At 75.5% G+C, this 16,690-nt stretch overlaps 3 protein-coding genes across 7 annotated transcripts; 2 read left to right on the top strand and 1 right to left on the bottom strand.

Annotated features, from left to right (window-relative positions):
- LOC135312732 (cGMP-dependent protein kinase 1-like) lies at positions 1-6,619 on the top strand. 3 transcript variants are annotated; one of them, XR_010372408.1, is made up of 20 exons: positions 1-291; positions 884-1,095; positions 1,171-1,340; positions 1,588-1,701; positions 1,773-1,878; positions 2,452-2,515; positions 2,701-2,778; positions 2,872-2,960; positions 3,300-3,365; positions 3,458-3,505; positions 3,939-3,983; positions 4,571-4,709; positions 4,816-4,946; positions 5,047-5,136; positions 5,229-5,370; positions 5,486-5,649; positions 5,719-5,835; positions 6,048-6,110; positions 6,164-6,256; positions 6,327-6,415. XR_010372408.1 is itself a non-coding variant. In XM_064448434.1 (20 exons), exons 2-20 carry the CDS (start codon positions 914-916, stop codon positions 6,411-6,413), a joined length of 1,971 nt encoding a protein of 656 aa, XP_064304504.1. In that variant the 5' UTR covers positions 3-291; positions 884-913; the 3' UTR covers positions 6,414-6,619. The 3 variants fall into 3 exon arrangements, 2 of the variants coding, with proteins under 2 accessions (XP_064304504.1, XP_064304505.1); XM_064448434.1 differs by having other exon boundaries at positions 3-291; positions 6,181-6,256; positions 6,327-6,619; XM_064448435.1 differs by having other exon boundaries at positions 3-291; positions 873-1,095; positions 6,181-6,256; positions 6,327-6,619.
- Positions 6,613-14,491, bottom strand: EMILIN1 (elastin microfibril interfacer 1). Of its 2 annotated transcripts, none has more exons than XM_064448427.1 (8): positions 14,080-14,491; positions 11,713-11,838; positions 10,914-11,125; positions 8,998-10,830; positions 8,107-8,214; positions 7,965-7,982; positions 7,495-7,629; positions 6,613-7,192 (listed from the first exon to the last, which is right to left on the bottom strand). In XM_064448427.1, exons 1-8 carry the CDS (start codon positions 14,250-14,252, stop codon positions 6,861-6,863), a joined length of 2,937 nt encoding a protein of 978 aa, XP_064304497.1. In that variant the 5' UTR covers positions 14,253-14,491; the 3' UTR covers positions 6,613-6,860. The 2 variants fall into 2 exon arrangements, with proteins under 2 accessions (XP_064304497.1, XP_064304498.1); XM_064448428.1 differs by having other exon boundaries at positions 10,917-11,125; positions 14,080-14,490.
- A 1,348-nt stretch (positions 14,492-15,839) lies between these two features.
- On the top strand, positions 15,840-16,667 carry OST4 (oligosaccharyltransferase complex subunit 4, non-catalytic). 2 transcript variants are annotated; one of them, XM_064448448.1, is made up of 3 exons: positions 15,840-15,935; positions 16,319-16,444; positions 16,513-16,667. In XM_064448448.1, the coding sequence occupies exon 2, from the start codon at positions 16,320-16,322 to the stop codon at positions 16,431-16,433; it is 114 nt and encodes a 37-aa protein (XP_064304518.1). In that variant the 5' UTR covers positions 15,840-15,935; position 16,319; the 3' UTR covers positions 16,434-16,444; positions 16,513-16,667. The 2 variants fall into 2 exon arrangements, with proteins under 2 accessions (XP_064304518.1, XP_064304519.1); XM_064448449.1 differs by having other exon boundaries at positions 15,848-15,946.
- The last annotated feature ends 23 nt before the right edge of the window (positions 16,668-16,690 follow it).

The raw sequence follows: 16,690 nt of genomic DNA, 5'->3' as shown, positions 1-16,690 counted from the left end.
GTGCTGTGGAGTACCGTGGGGCAGGGGGTGCCAGCCCCTGGGCTCGACTCTGCCCGAGGCGGCCATGCCCGGTGCCACCGCAGGGTGCTGGGACCCCCCTCACCCCCCAGCCCCTCCCACGCACGGGGCACAGGTCAGGGTGCAGGCCCGTGGGCAGGCGTGGGTGTGCACGTGCTGGGTGGGGGCGCGGGCCCGTGGGAGCGCCGCCGGGCAGGGCAGGTTAATGTGTCACCGGGCTGTGCCGCAGCGGTGGCGCGGTGGAGGGGACGGCGGGCAGCGGCGGTGGCACAGGTAGGCGCCCGCGCACGGGTCGGGGAGTGGGGCTGAGCCCCCGGGCGCCGGCAGCACCCACAGCCCGGGCAGCCGGGTCGGGTCACCGCGTCCCCGTGCCGTGCCGGGGGGATGCGCCGAGGCCGCTCCTGGCTCCTTTGTGCCGGTGGCACGACCTTTGCTCAGGGCAGGGAACGCCCGGGCATGGTGACCATGGGAGCCCACACCCACCTTGCCATGGGGCGGTGGCCAGGGCAGGGACCCCCACCTGGGAACCCCTCCTGTCTGCACCGGGGTCCTGCCTGCGCTGCCCCCAGAGCTGCTGGGCCAAGGGTCTGGGGTATATTGGGGGCCAAGTGCCCGGCACCGCAGGGTCCTGGGTGTCCTTGACCATGGCGTGCCCACCTGTGCCGTGCTGTGCCGGGCAGTGCAGCGCCAAGGCTGGCAGTGCCATGCTGGGCGCGGCTGTGCCGCGTGGGGCTGCACCATGTGGGGCTGCGCGCCAGGGGCATCTCCCCTCTATGCCCTGGGGGCCGGGGGCGGCTCTGGGGCCGGGGGCTGGTGCCGTGGTGGGGCGCTGCGTGCCGCTCACTGCCCGCCAGCTGCACCCCAGGGCGCCGGGAGCGGTCGCGGTGGCACGGGGATGGACGAACGGCTGCGCGAGCTGCGGCTGCAGGAAGAGAAGACCTTCCTGCAGAGCATGGCGCGGGAGGAGGCCGCAGAGCAGCCCCCTGGCCGGCGGGACAGCCGGGCACCAGCCATCGTCCCCGAGCCCCTCACCAGTGACGCAGACCTCTGCGTGCCCAACAGCCCCACATCATGCAGGTAGCCGGTGGGGCGGGGGGGCTGCAGGGCTGGGGTCAGGGGTCCGGTGCTGCCCTGCCTGTGTCCCTGCACCAGCAGGGACCTCGGCCTGATTGCGGAGGCGGTGGGGCGCAGCGAGTTCCTGCGGCGCCTGGGCGAGGGCTGCCCCGAGGCGCTGGCCCAGAGCTTCACCCCGGTCTGGCACGGCGCCGGGGACACGGTGCTGGCCGAGGGTGCTGAGGGCACCGCCATGTACATCGTGGCAGGTGAGAGCGTGGCGGGGGGCACGCGCGCGCGTGTGCAGGTGTGCTGCAGGCGTGCACGCGCGTGCGCATCGGGGCGAGCCCGTGTGCGCGTCAGGCTGCCGCACACGCGTGTGCACCTGCTGTGGGGGGGTGCAGCACCCACGTGCGTGTGCGAGGCTGCCCGCTGCAGGACAGACCCGCATGTGCACACATGTGCTTGTGCGCACACGCGTGTGCGCGTCATGCCGTGGGCCGTGTCTCTCTGCAGAGGGGCAGCTCAGCGTGAGCCAGCGGGGCCGGCAGCTCCGCACGCTGGGGCCGGGTGACGTGTTCGGGGAGCTGGCCATCCTCTACCACTGCAAGCGCACGGCCACCGTGCAGGGTAAGGGCAGCCCCCCACCCCAGGGGCCCCGTGCTGCCCTCCCCGGCCCCCACTGACCCCCTCTGCTGCAGCGCTTGGCCCCGTGCGCCTCTGGGCCATCGACAGGCAGCGGTACCGCGCCATTGCCACCAGCAACGCCAAGCAGAGACGAGCCGAGATCCTGGGCTCCCTGCGGACGTGAGTGGGGCCTGGCACCTGCCAGCAACACCCCGTGGCACCCACCACCCCCTGACCCTCTCGGGGGGGTGGTGGCCTCTCCTGCCAGCCCTGGCTGCAGAACCCCCTCATAGTCCCAGCCTTGTCTTCATCCCCACCCCCCTCCCAATCCCTCCCCATCCCCATTTTCATCCTTACCCCCATCTCATCCCACCCCATCCCATCCTTATTCCCACGGCCATTCCCAGACCCCTCCTCTCCATTCCCACACCCATCCACACCTCCACCATGTCCCAGTCCCCATCCCAGCCCTGCCCCCTCCCATCCTCGTGCCTCTCCATCCCCTTCCCCAGCCCTGCCCGAGGGCTCTGCTGGGCTCCAGCTGCTGGAGCCCTGGGCGGGGGGCAGGGGGGAGCAGGTGGGCGCAGGGGGGAGCAGGCGGGGAGTAGGCGGGGGGCAGGGGGGAGCAGGCGGGGGGCAGGGGGGAGCAGGCGGGGAGCAGGTGGGGGGCAGGGGGGAGCAGGCGGGGGGCAGGGGGGAGCAGGCGGGGCGCAGGCAGGCTGCGGGAGCCCCACCGGCCCCTCTCGCCCGCAGGGTGCACTGGCTGCGGGACCTCTCCGACAGCCACCTCTCCAAGCTGCTGGACGCCATGGAGGAGGTGGGTGGTCGCGGGGCACGGTCGTGGGCCGGGACACCTCCCCGTGGAGGCCGCAGCCCGTGGTGGGGGTCGGGGGTGCAGCGTGGGGGCTGGGGCCGCCGGGATGTGCTTGGGATGGCGGCTCTGGGGCGGCGGGGGCGGCTGCGGGCCCGCCCAGCCCCCCGCCCGCCCCGTCCCTCCCGCAGTGCACCTTCGCGCCCGGCCACGTCATTATCCACGAAGGGGACGAGGGGGAAAACTTCTACATCATCCTGAAGGGAGAGGTGGGTGCGGCGCCCCGCCCCGCCCCGCCCCGCCCCGCAGCGGGGACCCCCCGCGCGAGGGGCATGGCCCGCGCTCAGCCCCCCCCCGTGCAGGTGCGGGTGAGCCGGCGGGAGGACGGGCGGGAGAAGCTGCTCCGGGTCCTGGGCGCCGGCGAGCACTTCGGGGAGCTCTCCCTGCTGCAGTAGGTGCCCCCCGCCGCGCCCCGCACCCCGCCCCGGCCGCGGGGCCAGCCCGCACTCGCTGCCTGGCTCCAGCGCCGCGGCCCGGCCCCGCGGTGACACGGCTGCGGTGACACCCCCCGCACCGCAGTGACACCCCCCCCCCCCCCCGCAGTCACAGCCCCGCAGTCACACCCTTCCCACTGCCCACAGTGTCCCCAGCACATCCCCGGCGCGCCAGGACGGGCAGGTCCCAGCTCACCTGCACCAGCTCCCCACGCACACCCCCCCCGCCCCCCCCCCCGGCTCCTGTCCCCCCTCCCGCCCATGTGTCCCCCCCGTGACCCCCCGCCTCTGCGCAGGAACACCCCCCGGACGGCGTCGTGCCAGGCCCAGGGACACGTCACCTGCATCACCGTGGCCAAGGAGTGGGTGTCCCCCTGCCCCCCCACCCCAGGCTGGCCCTGTGGGGGCACGGCCAAGGTGCCCCCACCCCTCTGAGCCCTTCTCTGCCCCGCAGAGACTTCCTTGAGATCAGCCCCTTCTGCCCCCGGCAGCCCTCAGAGCCGTGAGTGTCCCGGCCCCCCAGCCCCTCGGGGGACCCCAGGGCAGGGAGGGGAGCCCCTGGCCCCAGGGAGGCCCCGGTGTGGGCAGCTGGGTGCTGCTGTTGGTGGGGGCTGGGCTGGGGGCTGTGGTGGGGCCTCATGCAAGTCTTGGTGCCCTCCCACTCCCACCCAGCCCCATGGCACGGGGTGTCCCCCCACCATGGATCCCCCCGCCGGGGCGGCTCCTTCCTGACCCCACATATGGGTCGGGGCCCCAGCTGCCCCCCGCGCCCTGTACCTGTCCCAGGGGGAATCTTGGGCTGGGGGGATTGTGGGGGAGGGGACGTGGGGGTGCTGGGAGGAGCAGGCGCCGATGCCCCTGCCCCCGCACCCCCAACCCCTGACGCTGCACCCCCAACGCCTGACCCCCTGCACCCATGGCTCCTGCCCACCCAGAAACACATCTGAGACAGAGGCACCAGCCCCGGAGGATCCTGGGCGGTCAGTGGGGGCTGGGGTGGAGATGGGATGGGGATGGGATGGGATTGGGATGGGGATGGGGATGGACTGGGATTGGGATGGGATTGGAGGGGATGGAGATGGGATAGGGATGGGGTGGGATGGAGGTGGGATGGGGATGGGGAATGATGGGATGGGATGGGAATGGGATGGGGATGGGGATGGGGATGGGGAGGGATCGGATGGGGATGGGAATGGGATGGGATGGGATGGGGATAAGGACGGGGCCACCCAGCCCTGGGATGTGGCTCCCTGGCCTCAGGGCATGGACATGGGTGGGCAGTGGAGGAGGGGCAGACAGCAGCAAGTCAGTGAGGGCCCAGCCCTGTGCTGGGCCTCCCTGGGGTCTGTCTGGGTGACACAGCGTCCCTGCGGTCACTCGGTGCTGCGGTGTCCCCATGTCCCAGAGCAATGGCGCCAGGGTCCAGCATGGTGCTGGGGAGTCCCCAGGCTCCGACCCGGCGCCGTCCCTGGGGAGCAGCGGGGGTGTCCTGAGCCCTGGCAGGTGTGGGGTCGGCAGCCCCACAGTGCCAGGGCGGGTGCTGCAGGGCCATGATCCGCACCCGCAGGGGCTGGGGGTCCCCGAGCCTGCGGCAGCCCCCGGCACCGGTGCGGCTGGAGGACCTGGTGGCCGTACGCTACAAGGAGGGGCAGTGGCAGGGCCAGCGCGTCGTCCTGGGCACCGGCGGCTTCGGCAGGGTCGAGCTGGTGAGAGCCGGACCCCGTGCCCTCCCCTGGCTCTTGGCACCCGGCCCCGTCCTGCCGCCTCCTGCCGCGGGTGCCCGTCCCGCTGCCCACGGCCGCCCACACCCAGGTGCAGTGCCAGGAGCGGCTCTTCGCGCTGAAGCGGATCCGCAAGGACTGGGTGGTGCGGACGCACCAGCAGGAGCACGTGCGCACTGAGCGGCGGGTGCTGGCGCGCAGCCGCAGCCCCTTCATCGTGGGGTGAGAGCGGGGGGCAGCGGGGTGTGGGGGGCAGAGCAGGGCTCGGGGCTGTGCGGCTGCTGGTTGTGCCGAGGTCCTGCCAACCCCCCTCCGCCGGCAGGTTTTTCGGCACATTCCGGGATGGGCAGTACATCTACCTGCTGCTGGAGTTCTGCCAGGGCGGCGAGCTGTGGACCAAGCTGCGTGAGATGTACGGAGCTGGGGCGAGCGCGGGACGGGGCGGCATCGCCGTGCCGTGCCGTGCCGTGCCGTGCCGTGTGACTGCCGGTCCCCGCCGTGCAGGCGCTGCTTCGAGGAGCCGCTGGCCGTGTTCTGCTGCGCCTGCGTGGTGGAGGGCCTCGAGTACCTGCACAGCCACGGCATCATCTACCGGGACCTGAAGCCCGAGAACCTCATGCTGGACCAGCGCGGCTACATCAAGCTGGTACCGGGGCGGGCGTCCCGGCGGCGCCAGCGCTGCTGTGGCAGTGCCTGGGGAGGGGGCGGCGGGGCCTGGCGGGGAGAGGGGCTGCGCTGGCTGACGGCGCCGGAGCCCACAGGTTGACTTCGGCTTCGCCAAGGAGTTGGGGCGGGGGGAGAAGACCTACTCCTTCTGCGGGACCCCCGAGTACCTGGCGCCCGAGATGCTGCGCCAGGAGGGCCATGACTTTGCCGTCGACTTCTGGATGCTGGGTGTCCTCACCTTCGAGATGCTGGTGGGCAGGTGAGCGGGCGCCCCCGGGGCCAGCCGAGCCCCCTCCACGGCGAGGCCACAGCTGCCCGCACCCCGCAGGCCCCCCTTCCACAGCGCCGACCCCCGGCAGATCTACAGCCGCATCCTGGACGGCATCCTCTCCTTCCCCGCCTTCCTCAGCGAGGCCGCCTGCTCCCTCATCAGCAAGCTCTGCAGGTGCTCGGGGCACCCACGCGGGCTCCGCAGGGGTGGGGGGCGCGGGGTGCGCTGGGGTGCCCCGGGCAGGGCCGAGGCCTCTTGGGAGGCACTTTAGTGCCTGGGTGCATCGCCGCACCCCACTGTGCATTGGGGGGGTCCCTGGGTGCATCACCGCACCCCACTGTGCATGGGGGTGCCCCCCAGCCCCCGCCCCACGCCATCCCTTGCAGGCGCCGGCCGGGGCAGCGCCTGGGGAACACGGCCAGCGGCATCCGCGGCATCAAGAAGCACAGGTGAGGGGGGGTTGGGGGGGGGCCCAATGCCCCCGTCTCGGCCTCTCCTGCAGCTCCCCCACCCCTCCAGGTGGTTCGGGGGCCTGAAGTGGAGGAAGCTCTCGCTGCGGCAGCTGGAGGCACCCACGCTGCGGCTCATCAAGGAGGTGAGGTGGGGGCTTGGGGGGCTCGGGGGGGGGCAGGGAGCTGGCTCTGACCCCATCCCCCCCCACCCAGGGACCCCCCTACGTCAACTTCAAGCGTTTCTCCGTTGACTGGACACCAGCAGAGGACGAGTTCTCGGGCTGGGACGAGGATTTCTGACCGCAGCAGGACCCCCAGGACCACGGTGGAACCCCCCGGGCCAGGCTGGCTGGGCCCCCTCCCCCCAGCACCCCTGGGCGGGGGCAATGCCAGGGGCTGCCCTGTGGCCTCGTGCTCCCCAGGGTTGGGGGGCTGCCCCAGGGCGATAAACCAGGGTGGGGGGCTGCAGCTGAGTGCAGGAAGGAGCCGGAGCCGCAGGTACAAAACCCGGTGCCGTGTCTTTATTTTGTGGGGGGCAGTGGGGGGCCGGGGGCGGCATGGGGGGCCGGGGCGGGCGGTGTGGGGCAAGGGGTGTGTGGCGGCAGGGGAGTGAGGGGTGAGGGGTGCTGATAAATAACAGGGTGGGTGGGGGGGGTCCCGCCAGGGCATGGGGACACCCTGGCCCAGCTGTGCCCCCCGGCTGGCCGGCAGCCCCATGCCGGGGCGGGGTGCGGGGGTCCGGTGGCTCTAGGGCTCGTTGGCGTCGTAGAGCAGGGCCCCGCTGAAGACGGTGAGGGGCTCGTCGGGCGCGTGGGCCAGGCGCCCCGAGACCAGGTCCACGCAGAGCGTCTGGCCCGCGTCCAGCTGCAGCAGGAGGCTGAAGACGCCGAGCGCGCCGGGGCTGGGCTGCAGGGCCACCACCGGCTCCTTCTCCAGCCCCTCGGGCTGGAAACCGGCCGAGTCCAGGCGGGCGATGCCCCGGTTGGAGCGTGACAGCACGGCCTCCACCTTCTCGCCCTTGTGCCCCGTCAGCACCGCGCTCACCAGGTACCGCCCGCTCACCGGCGCCGTGAAGGTGCCTGCGGCGGTGGATGTCAGGGCTGGTGGCCGCCCTGTCCCCAGGGACCACCCCCCCGGTACCCCCAGAATGGGCTGTGCCCCCCCCCCAAGCTCCCCCACTGCACCCCACAGCCACCGGTGCACCCACAGGAGAGATGTGGCCCGCCCCGAGGAGCCCCCCCATCCCATGGCCTTCATTGCACACCGGGATCATGCTTCACCCATGCCTGAGCAGCCCCCACACGCCTGAAAGCCCCATCCAGCCCCATCCCGCCCCACGGCCCCCCTGCCCCGCGCGTGGCCGAGCCGCGTGGGCGCTCACCCGTCTTGGGGTCGTAGGCGCCGCCGTCGTTGAGCAGGACCTGGTCGAAGGGGACGGTGCCCGGCTCCGTGCGCTGGGTGCTCAGGGCGGCCGAGAAGGCGATGCGGGGCACGGAGCCCGGCTTCCCCACCTCGCCTGGGCACCACGTCAGGATGGGGCACCCTGGCCCGGCCCCTCCTGCCCCCCACGGCACCCCCAGCCCAGCAGCCACAGCCCCTGACCCCCCCACCCCCAATACCTGCCGCTTCATCGTGTCCATGCCCCCCTCCCCGACCACGTCTCCCCACCGTGCCCCCCAGCCCCTCTGCCCCCAGCCGTGCCCTTCACCCCAGGCTGCCCAGTGCCCTGTGCCCCCACCATGCCCACCCCCCGCTCCCCTCGCCCCAGCCCACACCCCCCAGCTGCCATTGCAGCCCCCCAAGCCCACTCATCCCCCAAGCTCCAGCCCCCCAGACCCCCCCCAGCCCTACCTCTCTCTCCTGGCAGCCCTAGGAGGAAAGGGGAAGAGGGGGCTGAGGGCTGGAACAGGGCGGGACCCCTGGGGCACAGGGTCCGGCCACACCAGCGCTGCCCCGCTGCGGGGGATGGGGCTCAGGGGGGGCTGCTCCCTACCGCGGGGGCCCACGGGGCCTTGTTCTCCATCCTTGCCGGGGGGCCCGGCGGGGCCGGGGGGGCCCATCTCACCCATGGGGCCAGCAGGTCCGGGGGGGCCGGGGGGCCCTGGAGGGAAGGTGGGTTAGAGCCTCCCAGGCCCCACAGCCCTTCCGCTTGCCCCACAGCCCCACACCTTGCGTCCCCACGGCCCCATGACTTGCACCCCCACACCCCACACCCCACATCCCCATGGCTTGAGTCCCCACATCCCCACAGCCTGTGTCCCCCCATCCCTGCAGCCCAACACCCCCGAGGCCCCACAGCCATGCCCTGCACCCCCACTCCCCCCACCTCACTTGCTGGTGACCCCCTCCCCATTCCTCAAAGTCCCACATCCCCATGGCTGTCCCTGCACCCTGAGCCCCCAGCCCCACCGTGCCTCCCACCCACGCCCCGTCCTGCAGCCCTGAGCCCCCAGGCCTACAGTGCCCCCCACCCACGCCCCGTCCCGCAGCCCTGAGCCCCCAGCCCCACCGTGCCCCCCACCCACGCCCCGTCCCGCAGCCCTGAGCCCCCAGCCCCACCGTGCCCCCCACCCACGCCCCGTCCCGCAGCCCTGAGCCCCCAGCCCCACCGTGCCCCCCACCCACGCCCCGTCCCGCAGCCCTGAGCCCCCAGCCCCACCGTGCCCCCCACCCACGCCCCGTCCCGCAGCCCTGAGCCCCCAGCCCCACCGTGCCCCCCACCCACGCCCCGTCCCGCAGCCCTGAGCCCCCAGCCCCACCGTGCCCCCCACCCACGCCCCGTCCCGCAGCCCTGAGCCCCCAGCCCCACTGTGCCCCCTACCAGCACCCAACCCCTGCAGCCCTGACCCCCCGCCCCGCCGCCCTGAGCCCCGCGCCCGCGCACCGGTGAGGTCCCCCCGGGTCAGGCGGAGCAGCTCGCCGCGCAGGTGCTGCAGGCTGGCGTTGAGGGCTCCGAGCCGGCGCGGGAGCTGGGCCTGCAGCGCCTTGTCCAGCAGCGCTGCCTGCTCGCGGGCCGTGCCGTTCAGCTCCCGCACCGCGTCCCACAGCCCCGCCACGTGCCGGCTCAGCCCCTCGCGGACGCCCCGCAGCCCGCCCGACACGGCCTCCAGCTGCTCGCAGATGCCCTCCAGCTTGGCCACCCGTGGCTCCAGGCCGGCCGGGCAGCCCCCTGCCCGCACCAGCTCCCGCACCAGCCCCTCCAGCCGCTCCTCGCTCTCGGCCTGCCGCGCCGCCGCCGTCGCCGCTGCCTGGTCCAGCTCGGCCACGATGCGGTCGGTGATGGCGTCCAGCTGGCGCTGCCGGGCGTCTTGCTGGTCCAGGGCGTCCTGCAGCCCCTGCACCGTGGCGTTCAGCCCGCCGAAGGCGAGCAGCGCCGACCCCAGCTCGCCCCGCAGCGCCCGCAGCTCTGAGGGCGAGGTGCCATCGAAGATGCTGAACCCCTCCAGCGGCGGCTCCGGCTCCAGCTCCGGCTCCGGCACTGAGGGGCCGGGCTGGGGCAGGCGGCAGGCAGCGGTGCAGGCGCCCACCTCGGCCCGCAGCTGCTCCAGCTCCCGGGACGGCAGCGGGGCGCAGGGCCCGGAACAGGGGCCACCGCTCAGCCCCCCCAGCTCGGCCTCCAGCCGCCCTGTCCGGTTGCGGAGCTGCTCCAGCTCCTCTGCCAGGGCCCCCCCGGGCTCCAGCCGCCCCGCCAGCCACCCCAGCGCCTCCCCCTGCTCCCCCAGCAGCTCCCTCAGCTCCCCAGCCTCTGCCCGCAGCCCCCGCAGGGTCCCAGCCAGCCCGTCCCCACCAGCCCCCAGCGCCTGGAGCTGCCCCTCGGTGTCCTGCAGCCGCTGCTCCAGCTGCCGGAGGAAGAGGAGGCTGAGCTGCCCGTCCGGCCCGTCCTGGCCGCCTGCCGTCGGCTCTGGGGGCGCGGGGCAAGGCTGGCCGCAGCGGGCCAGCAGCCCCTCCAGCTCGGCCAGGCGGGCGCCGCGCTGTGCCCCGCTCGCCGCCAGCCCCTCCACCGCCCGGCTCAGGTTGGCCAGGCGTCCTGGCAGCCCCCTCTGCCACCCCTCCGGCTCGGGGGGCCACGGGCCGGCCCGTGAGGCGTTCAGTCGCCCCTCCAGCTCCGCTAGGCGCCGGGCCAGCACCGGCCCCTGCCCTCCTGGCCCCGCCACGGGCAGCCCCTCCAGGCGCCGCTCGAGCTCAGCCAGGCGCCGGTGCAGCTCGTCCGGTGGCGCGGCGGCGGGGGCCAGGCGGCTGCTCAGGCTGCTGATGTGCCGCTGCACCGACTCCACCGCCTCCCGGTTGCGCTGGTCCACCGAGCCCACCAGCTTCTCCAGCGCCCGCATGCGCTCCCGGTCCTCCGCCGCCTGCCGCCGCAGCCCCTCGGTGCCGGCCGCGCAGGCGGCGCAGGTCTCCTGCAGCCGCTGCTCCAGGTCGTGCAGCGCCGTGGCCGCTCCCGGGCCTCCCGCCGGCACCGCCGAGCCGTCCCGGCCGCTCTCCTGGCGCTGCAGCCGGTTCTCCAGCTCCTCCAGCCGCCGCTGGACGTGGCTCAGCACCTCCCGCACCTCGGCGGGGGCGGCCGCGTCGGCCGGCTGCTCGCCCTCGGGGCCGCCGTCCGTCGTGCGGCGCGGGTGCTCCGGCAGCGGCTCCTGCCCGGCCCGCAGCTCCTCCACCTGCTCGCTCAGCCGCCGCACCTGCTCCTCCAGCTGCCGCACCTTCTCGGCATCCCCGCCGCCTGCCGCCGCACCGCATCGTCAGGGTCACGGCCGCGCCGGGCCTGCCCCGCCGCTGCGTACCCCTCCCGCTGCCCGATGGCACTACCTTCGCCCCCCAGGCCGCTGAGGGGGTTGCCGAAGCCGGAGAGCGTGGGGCGGCCGGGCCGGGGCCGGGGGTGGCCGGTGGGCAGTGGGGACGCCGGCGCTGGCCCCTCGGTGCAGTCCTCGCCCGAGTAGCCCTGGCAGCAGCGCCAGGCCAGCTCCGACACCGTCCTCTGGGACAGCTTGTAGCGGGGCCGCAGGAAGCTGCGGTACCTGCGGGCAGGGAGGGGGGATGCTGGGTGGGGGTCCCGGGCGTGGGGAGCGGGGCTGGCCCTGGGGGGGCAGGGCTGCGGGAGAGCCCGCGCTGAGCCCCCTGCCTGCACTCGGCCCCCGGCTCTGCCGGCACCGCCGCCCGCCGGGCCCCCGCTCGCGGTCGCGCCAAGTGACGCCAGCCCGGAGCAAACCCAAACACAGGCCGCGGTCTGGCCCCCCACGGCACGGCCGCGCCCCCGCCCGCGCCCAGGCTCTTGCTCAAACGCCGGGGGCCGCGGGGGGCTGCCCCTGCCCGGACCCAGCACCCCGCCGCCGGCGGCACCCCGCGCTGCCGGCCCCGCCGCCGAGCCGCCGGCCTGGAGAGCTGCGCCGGGGGTCCCGGCGCGCGCCTTGTGGGGGGCCCCCGGCTGGGCAGGGGCGGGGGCCGGTCACCCACCCAGCGCCGCTGGAGGCTCTTGTGAAAAAGTAAACATGACCCGGGGTGGATAAACACCAGTGACGACGGTGGCGGGGGTGGCAGCGGGGCCACGGCCAGAGACGGCTCTGCTCCGAGCCCCCCCCACGGCCCCCAGAGCCCCCCCACTCACGCCAGGACACGGGGGCACTGGAGCTGCCCCCAGCCGCACGGCTGGTAATCCGGCTTCACGAAGCTCTCGACGCCGTCCTCCACCACGCAGCTCACGGTGCGCGTCACCACGTAGGCACACCAGTTCCTGCGGGAAGGGGTCAGGGTGTCCATCCGGCACGCACCCGGCACCGTCCCGGCACGCACCCGGCACCGTCCTGCGTGCACCGGGTACCCTCCCGGCATGCACCTGGCATCGTCCCGGCGCTCACCCTGCATCTCCCGGCACGCACCGGGCCCCCCGGCACGCCCCAGCGCTCACCCTGCCAGTCCCACCGGTAGCAGCCGTCACGGCCCAGTGCTGCGGGGTTAATGGGCCAGATCCTGCCCCACGGCAGAGCCCTTTCATCCCGGCTCTGCCCAGCAGCCCGTAGCACCAGAGCCCTTTGCCAAGCCCCAGCCGGGGCCGTGGCATGGCAGGAGCAGCCCCTGGCTGTGGGGCAGCCCCTGGGGAGCCCGGGGGGGGGGGTTGGAGGCTCTACCTGGGGGGTTTGGGGTGGCCAAACAGGATTTGAGGTGCCAGGCACCCCACCACGCTGTGCTGTGGGGCCTGTGCTGCCTGAACTGGGGACACGCACACCATGTCTTGCCCCACATGTCCCTGGTCTTTTCCACACCGGTGGGGACCCACACAAAGGAGTCTGCAGGCTCCACAGGCCACTGGGACCCCAGCCCCATGGCACGGGATGCCAGCCCAGCCCCACAGGCTGCAGGGACCCCAGCCCCATGGCACGGGACACCAGCCCAGCCCTGCAGGCTGCAGGTACCCCAGCCCCACGGCACAGGACGCCAGCCCAGCCCCGCAGGCTGCAGGGACCCCAGCCCCATGGCACGGGACGCCAGCCCAGCCCCGCAGGCTGCAGGGACCCCAGCCCAGCCCCACCAGCCGCACGGACCCCAGCACAGCCTTATATGGTCTGAGCCCAGCGCCCGTTGCCCAGCCCCGCACCCAGCACCCCCAGCCCCACGCGGAGCAGCCCCGCCAGGCAGCCCGGCAGGGAGCGGCCCCCCCCAGCCCCCGGACCCCCACAGCTGGAGCTGGGCTGCGCTGTGGCGGGGGCCTGGGGAGCTGCGGCCGGTTCCCGTCAGCCCGGCTGGTTCCCCTCAGGCCCCGGCTGGATTCCAGCTCCTCCCCGGGGGCCGCCGGGAATTCCTGCGCCGACCAGCGGTCCCCCCTCGCCTCCCCCTTCCCTTTCCCTCCCTTCCCGGCCCCCCTGTGCCCCCTCAGCCCCACACCCGTGGGATGCCAGGACCCGCTGGGCTGCCCCGGGGTCCCATCACGCAGGACCGGGGATGTCCACGTCCCAGGGAAGGATAGAACGGGGTGGGACAAGAGCCCTGCTGAAAGGGCAGGGCACGAGCATGGCCCCCATGCCCCCCATGTGCCCCGCGGGCGTGCCTGACCCCTGTCCCCCCTTTCCAGGCAGCCCCACGCCTGCAGCCAGCTCCTGCCACCCTACGCTGGGCTGCTGGGGCTGCTGTGGGGCTGCCGTGGGGCTGGCTGTGGGGCAGGGACCGGGCAGGCGCTGGCTGCAGCCGTGCCGGTGCGGCTCCACCCCACAGGGCCGCTGATGTGGCCACGGTGACAGCGTGACCCCCACCCCAGCATGGGGCCGGCCCCAGCCCTGCGCCCCCCAGGGTCCCCAACCTGCGGCACAAGCTGCCCCACGCCGTCCCCACACTGCCCGTCCCCACCCCGGCATGGCACGGGTGGGGTCGGGGTGGGTTTGGGCCCCACGCCCCCTCCCCGTCCCTGTCCGTGCTGACCCTGCACCGGGGCGCACAGTGCGGGCGTGCGGATGCTGAGGCAGGACTGATGCCGGATCCCCGGCACCGCGGCACGTACGGCTGCACCGAGCCCAGCACCCGCGCCTGCCCCTTGGGGTGCCAGGGCTCGCCGGGCTCCCGCACCCCCACACCCGAGCCCCTCCTGGAGCCCCGCGCCCACGTGCGCCTCCGCGGCCCCCGCGCCCGGCCCCTCCACGTGCCCCCGGCCCTCACCAGCCCCCCGGCCCGCACCCTCCACGTGCGCCCACCACCCGCCCCACCCGGCGCCTGCGCTGGGGGCGGCGGGTGAGCGAGGCTGGGGGCAGACCCCCGGTGGGGCGGGGGAGCCCCCCGGCACCCAGCGCCGTCCCCAGCACCCGGCACAGCAGCACCCACCGGGGACGGGACCCGCCGCCCCTCGCCGTGCACCCCGGGCTGGCGGTGGCACGTGCCGGCGCCAGGGACCCCGTGGCATCGGGGTGGGCGTCTGCGCCCCGCTTCCCCGGCGCTGCCCGGCCGCCGCCGTCCCTCCCCGGCACGGCTCGGCCGTCGCGGCTCCTACCTGTGCCGGCTGGTGGCCCGGGCACCACCGTGGGCCGTGGCGGGGCCCTGCATGGCCGCGGCCTGGACGGGGCTGAGCGGGGCGGCCCCCCTGGTGTAGAGGCTGTACCTGGGGGGGAAGTTGGCGGCCAGGGCCTGGGCGGCCAGGAGGCACGGCCAGAGCCAGGGGGCCATGCTGGGCGGGCGGCTCGGCGCGGCGCGGCGGGCACGGCCCAGCTCAGGAGTGCATGGCGCGTCCCGTCGCGGCTCCGTCCCTCCTGGCTCTGCGCGGCTCGGCACGGCTCGGCTCGGCACGGCGGCTCTGCCCTCCCCTCGGCCGCGCCTCGGCCAGCCCCTCGCCGCCAGAGCCGCCCCGGCGCTGCCCGCCGACGGGGTCCCCGGGGCCCCCCGCTTCCTGCCCGCCGCGGCCCCCTCCCCGGCCCGCGCGGCCCCCGGCGCGCCCCGGCCTCCGCCGGGCACCGCGGCCCCCGCTGGCCCCCGCCTCCGCCGCCCGCACATCTGCTTCTCGTTAGGCCGGGACGCCAGCGAGGACGGGAAGGAGGGACGGGGAAAGCCAGAGAGGCCGGGCAGGGGGCCAGGGCCGCAGGCAGCCAGCGCAGCCGCTGCTACCGCGACGGGTCCCCCCCGGCCCGCACCGCCGCGGCTTCGCTCGGCGCCCCGCTCCTCGCCCGGCACGGCGACGGGGGCTGCCGCGCTCCCCCAGGCCCTGGTGCTGCCGCCGGGGCGGCCCCCGGCACCGGCACAGCCGGGGAGGACGGGGCAGTGCCCTGCCCGCGGCCCGGCACACGGAAGCCACGCGCGTGGCACGTGGCACCCGAGCCGCGGCGGTGGCCCGGTGTGCCGGCGGCACCGCGCCCCCTCCGTGGGGGGCCACGGCCCCACGGCAGCGGCGGTGCCCTGAGCCGGGCGCGGCCCCACGCCCCGGCCCCGCCCCGACACCGCCAGCCCCGCGCCGGGGATGGTCACCCGGGGCGCGGGCGGTGACACCGCGGCCACCCCGGCCCCCCCGGTGGGGTGGCGGCCGCCCCGGCCCCAGGCCTGCAGTGACGCCACGGCTTCCCCGGGCCATGCCGTGATGTAACGGCCTCCCGCTGACATCACACCTTGGCCCCAGCCCCGGGGTGACGTCACCGCCTGGCGCGGCAGCGCGGGAACCCGCCGCGTCCTGGGGCTCCTCCCGTGGGGGCTGAGCGCGAGCAGCTGCGGCAGCTGGGTGGGGGAGGGGCGGGGGGAGGGGCGGCGACACCCCTCCCTGCGCTCGGGGGGGGGGGGGGGGGCAGGGTCCTGGGGGTCTCGCCGCCGGGATCCCCGGGCTGTGCCCATCCCATCCGAGCCCAGTATGGCCCAGCACGGCCCCAGCACGCCCCATCCCATGAGCTATATTTAGCCCCGGCCGGCCGCGGCCCCGCCCCCCAGCGACCCCGCCCCCGCCCCGGGCCCGGCCTTGTATGGCGGCGGCGGCGGCGGCTGGGGGGGGCGGGGGGTTCCCGGGCTCCCGGGGGACGGGGGGCGTTCCCGAGCGGCGGGCAGGGCCCCCTCCCCCCTCCGGCCCCCGCCCGGGGCCTCGCGGCGAGCCAGGCCGTGACGTCACCGCAACCCGCGGCTGGCGTGTCACGGCGCGCGAGGGCGGGGAGAGACCCGGGGCGGCCGGGACGTCACGGCCTGCCCGGGCCATGACGTCACCCACCCAGGCCCGGCCGCGCCCCGCCCCGTCTCCATGGCACCGCCCCCGTCGCCACGGCGCCCCGCCCCGCCCCTCCCGCCCCGCCCCGCCCCTCCCGCCCCGCCCCGCCCCTCCCGCCCTGCCCCGCGGCCGGAAGTCGCGCGCGGCGGAGGGAGACGTGTCGGCGGCGGCGCGTGAGCGCGGGGTCGGGGCGGAGGGGCGGCTCTGGGGTCCCGGCGTCTCGGTGCGGGGGGGCAGGGGGGTGTCCGGGGGGTGTCTGGGGGCTGCGGCCCGGCCCGGCCCGGGGGGGCGCTGCCCCGTGGGTCACGGTTGGGGCGGATTGAGGAGTCCCGGTGGAGGCGGGGTCCCGACCAGGGTGGGGGGTCCCTAAGGGACCAAGCCCGGCCCGGGGGGGTCCTGCCCCGAGGGTCCAGGCGGGGGCGGATCGGGGAGTCCCGGCGGGGGATGGGTCCCGCCCATGGTGGGGGGTCCCGGAGGGAGGGGGGATCGAGGGGTCCCGCCCGGGTGGGGGGGTCCCGGTGGTCCCGGCGGGGGTGGCAGCGCGTCCCTCCGGCAGGATGATCACGGACGTGCAGCTGGCCATCTTCGCCAACATGCTGGGCGTGTCCCTCTTCCTCCTCGTCGTCCTCTACCACTACGTGGCCGTCAACAACCCCAAAAAGCAGGAGTGACGTCACCCACGGTGAGACCCCGGCACCGGGACCCGCGCCGGCACCCGCACCAACGCCGCTCACCCTCTGCCTCCCACAGGACCACGCCGACGCACGCCATGGGGGCCGCGGTGGAGCGCGACCCCTCCCCCGAGCGGCGGTGGGTGCCGGTGCCGGCGCGGTGGTGCGGCGCTGAGGCGGGAGGCCGTGCTTCTTCCAAACAAACTTTAACGGAAACACGATGATACAAGACGAGACCGTGTGGTGTAAAAATATCT

The sequence above is a fragment of the Phalacrocorax carbo genome, chromosome 3 (assembly GCF_963921805.1).
Source record: "Phalacrocorax carbo chromosome 3, bPhaCar2.1, whole genome shotgun sequence".
NCBI classification, from domain to species: domain Eukaryota; kingdom Metazoa; phylum Chordata; class Aves; order Suliformes; family Phalacrocoracidae; genus Phalacrocorax; species Phalacrocorax carbo.
This window is presented reverse-complemented; position numbering and strand designations above follow the sequence as displayed.

What these genes read in the sequence shown, in the direction of transcription:
- LOC135312732 (XM_064448434.1), top strand. Translation starts at nt 914, where the DNA reads ATGGACGAACGGCTGCGCGAGCTGCGGCTGCAGGAAGAGAAGACCTTC. An exon ending in GCGCACGGCCACCGTGCAGG is followed by an intron (nt 1,702 to 1,772) that starts GTAAGGGCAGCC and finishes CCTCTGCTGCAG; the next exon opens with CGCTTGGCCCCGTGCGCCTC. An exon ending in TGCATCACCGTGGCCAAGGA is followed by an intron (nt 3,366 to 3,457) that starts GTGGGTGTCCCC and finishes TCTGCCCCGCAG; the next exon opens with AGACTTCCTTGAGATCAGCC.
- EMILIN1 (XM_064448427.1), bottom strand. Translation starts at nt 14,252, where the DNA reads ATGGCCCCCTGGCTCTGGCCGTGCCTCCTGGCCGCCCAGGCCCTGGCC. An exon ending in CAGTGCCCCCGTGTCCTGGC is followed by an intron (nt 11,126 to 11,712) that starts GTGAGTGGGGGG and finishes CCCTGCCCGCAG; the next exon opens with GTACCGCAGCTTCCTGCGGC. An exon ending in GACCCGGGGGGACCTCACCG is followed by an intron (nt 8,215 to 8,997) that starts GTGCGCGGGCGC and finishes CCTTCCCTCCAG; the next exon opens with GGCCCCCCGGCCCCCCCGGA.
- OST4 (XM_064448448.1), top strand. Translation starts at nt 16,320, where the DNA reads ATGATCACGGACGTGCAGCTGGCCATCTTCGCCAACATGCTGGGCGTG.